General features: G+C 49.6%; 1 protein-coding gene across 1 annotated transcript; it reads left to right on the top strand.

Annotated features, from left to right (window-relative positions):
* Positions 1-4,230: 4,230 nt before the first annotated feature.
* Positions 4,231-5,535, top strand: LOC144806451 (uncharacterized). Its single transcript, XM_078672813.1, has one exon. The coding sequence runs from the start codon at positions 4,231-4,233 to the stop codon at positions 5,533-5,535; it is 1,305 nt and encodes a 434-aa protein (XP_078528939.1).
* The last annotated feature ends 345 nt before the right edge of the window (positions 5,536-5,880 follow it).

Here is a 5,880-nt window from a genome sequence, read left to right as displayed (position 1 = left end):
TCCAGTATAAATGGAGAGGTTTAGGTACAGATTTAATTAGTGTTATTCTAGAACAGCGCCACAAATATAGAACGTTTCTGAATCCGCATTTTGTTCACGTCTCACCCCCAGAAAGTAAACCATTTTACATAGATAGACAGCATCCGTTACGAGAAGTACACCCAGTTAGGACAGAGGGTGGTGAAATGCAACGAGTATTTGTTTACACCCCTATCACAAAGATGGAACTCTTAGAGATGAAGAAATTAATTCCCTGTCACGACAAAGATCCAGCAGGGTTCCATCGAGAATTAAAAGACATGCTCCGTATGGGAGAATACACGTATCCAGATATTATTAAAATGTTAAAGGTCCTGTTGCCCGCAGGGGTATATGAAAAACTCAAGGAAAAAGAATGGGAGGTGGGAGAGAAAAAGATAGATTGGACAGCTCTAGAAGCTGAAGATAAAATACGAGTACCAGGTACCGGTCTTGGGGACAAATGTAAAGAATTGCCCGAGTTATTGATACAGGTCTTGCCAAGGTTATTATCCACGAAAAAGGAAGATTGGGATGCAATCTCAGCATGTAAACAGAAACAGGATGAAGACACTAGTGATTTTTATTCTAGATTTGAAAAATGTTTCATTATCAACAGTGGTTTGAAGACAGGTAGCGAGTCATACCCTCATCTTTTTGTTACTAAACTAGTCGAGAATTCAAGCCCACAAGTTAAAAATCGAGTTTTGAAAGTCGAAAGTACCTGGCAAGCTAGTACCCCGTCCCAAATGTTACAGATGCTCCAGTACCACCAGAACAGAATCAGGGAAGAGCAAGAACACGAAAGGAGACGTATGAAAGATACGAAAATGAAAGTATTAGTTGCACAATCTGTTCCACAAGACAGTCAGAAGAGGGGTCCGAATCAAGCCAGTCATCCTGCAGCTCCCGTTAAAGGGACATGCAATTATTGTAAACAGCCAGGTCATTTTATAAACGAGTGTGCAGTTCTGAAACATAACATAGCAACTGGTAAGACTAAAGAAAGACCACGTCCGCCTAGACCAGAACAAGTTTCACAGACTTCTCAGTCACCACAGAATGCACAACAGACAGCTCCAGCACCGCAGCCTATCGCTGCAACACAGCATGTTACACAGCAGATGTACCAGTATGCACAGTCCGAGTATCCAGAGTACCAGCAGTATTCATGAAACAGCCTAGAGAGGGAGGTAGGCTTGCCTCTCATCGAGATACCTGTAGATCAAGAGGGTCCCTATGTACACAGTCAAGTATTAGGGAAAGACAGAAAGTTTTTGATTGATACAGGGGCAAGTAGGACTACTATCAGTCATGACGAGGTTCCAGGGGCTCCGCTCTCAGGCTCTAGAAATGTTTCCCTTGGATTTTCAGGAAAGCCGATTGTTAACGAGATTTCAAAACCAGTTTCTCTAGAAGTAGGTCCATTGTCCCGAACTACTGATTTATTACTTACGAAATCATGTCCAGAAAATTTGTTAGGCATCAAGACGTTAAAAGAATTAGGTGCAGTTATTTGCTGCTCCCCAGAAGGAATACGATTGTTTTTAAGAGACTTTAAAGGTCACTATGTATCACGTGATTTTGATCCAAGATTACTGAATGTTCCACAGCATTTATGGGCGCACGGACAACACAGGAGCGCAGGAAAAGGAGACACTCAACGGACTCTGAAGGAGCAAGCAAGAGACCCTTGAGCACCCACAATTCCTACTCCGCGCTCGAGGATCCAGAAGAAGAAATGCAGCCGGCACAAGACACCACGAATGAGCAACTCAAGCAAGTGACAGAAGTGCTGAGGGAGATGAGGGCGCTGGCAAACTCCATGGAAGCATCCCCACCCCCATCGCCAACAAGAGTAGAAGAGGTTGAGATCACCATCGAGGGCCAAGAGCAAGACCTGCCCGTCACCCCAGAGGAGGCAGACCACGAGCCCAGCCAAGAAGGTGGAGCAGCCATCGTGCAACAGCAAGCAACAGCCGCCGAGCAGGAAAGCCCAGCACAAGAGACCCGACAGGAGGCTCAACCAGCCCCGTAAGTAGCCTTGTCGAATGTTTTTGCAACCAATTGCCTTGACTTGATAATTAGTCTTTAAGTATTAAGTTTACTCTTAAAAACTAATTAATGATGGCTATTTCATTATTTTCCATAAATGTCAGAAGTATTAGAGACAGGCGCAGATGTGCTAGTACTTTGAGTTTTCTTGTCAGCCAGGAGTGTGATGTGTACATGATTCAGGAATGCTCCATCCCCTTTGCAACGTCATACTCCCACCTAGAGCAGCAGTGGACCCTAGGGCCTTCCTTTTGGTCTGGGGGGAACAGCAGTAGGTCTGTATCAGTGGCTACCTTAGTCAGAGGAAGGCGTTTCACGATGGACTCAGTCACCGAGCTGGAGGGCGGCAGGGCTCTTGTCGTCGACGGTTCGTGGGCAGGAGAGCCAGTTAGACTCGTCAACGTGTACGCCCCTTCTGACGTAGGCGAGCGACGGGAGCTGTTTCAGCGCCTCAGGCCACAGTTGGTCACCACTAGAACAATTTTGATGGGTGGGGATTTCAACTGTATTCTAGAAGCAGGTGGCAGATGTGGGGCCAGGGCTGGGGAAGGACGGATGGATGACGCTGCGAGACTACTGGTAGAGATGGTGGGGGAGGCCTCCCTGACAGACGTCATTGGGACCATGGGGGCGGACGCCAGGAACTTCACCTGGAGTCGCCCTGATGGTTCCTTGCGCTCCGGGATAGACTTCATCCTCACCTCTCAATCAGTGAAGCTCAAGCAGCGTTCAATGGTGACAGTTCATTTCTCTGACCACAGAGCTATCCACTTCCAAGGGGAACTGACGGGCAAGTTCCTGACAGGCCCAGGCACTTGGAAACTGAGTAGCTCTCTGCTGGAGAAAGAGGGTGTGATGGAGGTGTTGAGGGAGACATACACCCAGTGGCAGGCCATGAAAGACACATTCGAGTCCACAGGGAAATGGTGGGAATGGGTCAAGGGCAGGCTCCGGGATTTTTTCAAGAATGCGGGCAGGCAGGTTGAAAGGGGGAGAAAGAGGGAGTTCAGTAGACTACAGCAAGAGCTGCAAGAACCGCACGACCTCCAACTCCGGGGATGGGACGTCATGAGCCCCCTGGAAGAAGTCAAGAAAGAGCTGAGCGAGCACTTTCACGACGAATCCAGGAGGATCATTTTCCGTTCCAAGGTGGAGAACTTGGAGAAGGGGGAGAAATGCAACTCCTTCTTCTTTAAGAAAATCCACTCTTCGCACACCCCTCTGGTTCAACTGCGCAACAAGGAGGGGACCCTCTGTGACACAAGGGAGGGCATTAGGAAGGGAGTGACAGATTTCTATGGGGACCTCTACTCAGAGAAGAGGTCAGAGGGAGACCAGGCAGAAAAGTTTCTGTCTGGTATCCCGAGAACTGTTTCCCCAACAGTGAGAGAAGCCCTTAATGCCCCCCTTAGTTTGGACGAGCTGCACCTTGCAGTGAAATCCTTCAAGCCAGGAAAGACACCGGGTAGTGACGGTCTCCCAGTCGAGTTCTATGCCTCACTGTGGGACCTAGTGGGACCGGATCTCCTGCAGGTGTATGAGGAGATGGAGAGGGAGGGAATCATGCCCCGCACTCTGAGGGAAGGAATGATTGCTCTCTTGTATAAACATAAGGGGGAGAGATGTGACCTAAAGAACTGGCGTCCCATCTCTCTCCTGAATGTAGACTACAAGATCCTTGCAAAGACGCTAGTGAACAGACTGAAGGGCGCCATGGGAGAGTTAGTACACCCAGACCAGACCTGTGGGGTCCCGGGGCGCAGGGGCGCAGATAGCCTGGCACTGATAAGGGACACGATCCAGTACATCACGGGCCGCAAGATCCGGGCTGCCCTGGTCTGTCTAGATCAGGAGAAGGCATTCGACCGCGTCTCCCATGAGTTCATGGAGAGGGTTCTGCACGGGTTTGGGCTGGGGGAGCGCTTCTGCGGTTACGTTAAAGTAATGTATAAAGACATCTTCAGTTCAGTCATTGTAAATGGTTGTAAAACAGACCCCTTTCCTATCAGGTCCGGGGTAAGACAAGGCTGCCCGCTCTCGCCACCTCTGTTTGTTTTGGTTATAGAACTTCTTGCCGAGTACATCAGGAAGAACCCAAACATCAGAGGGATCCAGACACCCGTCGACGCGAAGAAGGAGGTCAAGTGTTCGCTGTACATGGACGATGTCACCCTCTTCTGCGCGGATGGAGAATCAGTCAAATCCCTGCTGGAGGCGTGCACAGACTTCGGCAAGGCATCAGGGGCGAAAATAAACGTGGACAAGTCGCAGGCCAAACTCTTCGGGCGATGGGACCTCTGCAACGAGCCTCTCCCCTTCCCCATCGAGGCAGGACTGATGAAGATCCTCGGCGTCTTGTTTGGAGGACATGGGGCAGCAGCGAAGAGCTGGAACGAACGCCTGGCCAAGGTGAAGCAGAAACTGGGTCTCTGGAGCCTGAGAAACCTGAGCATTGAAGGGAAGGCTCTGATGCTCAGGAACGACGCCCTGCCCGTGCTGCAATATGTGACACAGGCCTGGCCACTCCTGGCCAACGTAGCACGGGCCATCAACAGCATGGTGTCCCATTTCGTCTGGCACTCAAAGATGGACAGGGTGAAACGGTCGGTCATGCACAAGGAACACCGCAAAGGGGGGAAGGCAGTCCCCGACATCCCAACAATCTTCTGGGCTTTCTTTGTGTGTGGCTGCGTCCGAATAACTCTGTTAAATATGAACAAGGACCACTCTGCCTACAAAGTCTTCCGCTTTTTCCTCCTCCCGGTGTGGAGACGGCTGGGATGGGATAAGTGGGAAAATGCAGTAACTTTCAACTGGGACCTTCCATGGTACTACAGGGAGGTGGAAAAGTTTGTGGGTGAATTTGGGCTGAACTGTGTCATCCCTTGCCTTTGGAAGCCCAGGACAATCCGCAAACTGATCAGGACCAGGGACACCACCGAACCAGTAAGCGGCCTGCCCCCAGCAACGGCAGCGCACGTGTGGGGGAATGTATCCTCCCCAAGTCTGACCAACAGACACAAGGACATAGCATGGATGTCTGTGAAGGGGGGCCTGCCAGTAAGGTCCTTCATGCACAGCAGAGGCCTGTGCCCGCACAGGAACTGTCCAAGGGGATGCCCCACAGAGGAATCTGCACACCACCTCTTCTGGGCCTGCCCCTTTGCCCAGAGACTACGGGCTGTCTTACGCCAAGAACTGCTAGCCCTCATCCCCTACGAGAACATTACTGAACAGTCCATGATGTACGGGCTGTTTCCAGGGACACACACAGAGGAAGCTATCCAGGGGTGCTGGAGGCTCCTTTGCTGTATTAAAGACATTCTCCTGTTCGCCAGGACCCGCCTGGTGACCAATGGAGAGGTGGTGAACCGAGAAGGGTGCCGCAGGATGGTGCTCAGCCTGCTTAGAGACTATGCAGCCATGGACAAGCAGAAAAGTGAGGAAGGGGAAGAACTGTAACACCCACCCCCCCTACCCCACTAGACTCTTTAAAGTGGCCCCATTAAAAACTGCAAAAGCTATCTGCAGACATTCTTGAACCCCAAACTGACGACTTGTAAAATGTTTAAATACATTGATTAAAAAGTTGAAGTGGACTGCCTTCCCTAAGGGGGAGGTACCACTTCCTTGAAAACTATGTATCGCAAACTTTTAAGCACTTAATAAAAGTCTTTGCAAAAAAAATTTTTTTTAAAAATTATTGTTATTTTATCTTGAATACATGAGGTTTCTGTTTTAATAATTGGAAATCTGACTGTAGTAATCCATTAGAACTAGCTCTGATTTAAAGTGTTTGTATGTGGA

The sequence above is a fragment of the Lissotriton helveticus genome (genome assembly GCF_964261635.1).
Source record: "Lissotriton helveticus chromosome 1_1 unlocalized genomic scaffold, aLisHel1.1 SUPER_1_unloc_74, whole genome shotgun sequence".
NCBI lineage: Eukaryota > Metazoa > Chordata > Amphibia > Caudata > Salamandridae > Lissotriton > Lissotriton helveticus.
The sequence above is the reverse complement of the archived record's forward strand: the minus strand, read 5'-3'. Positions and strand labels throughout refer to the sequence as shown.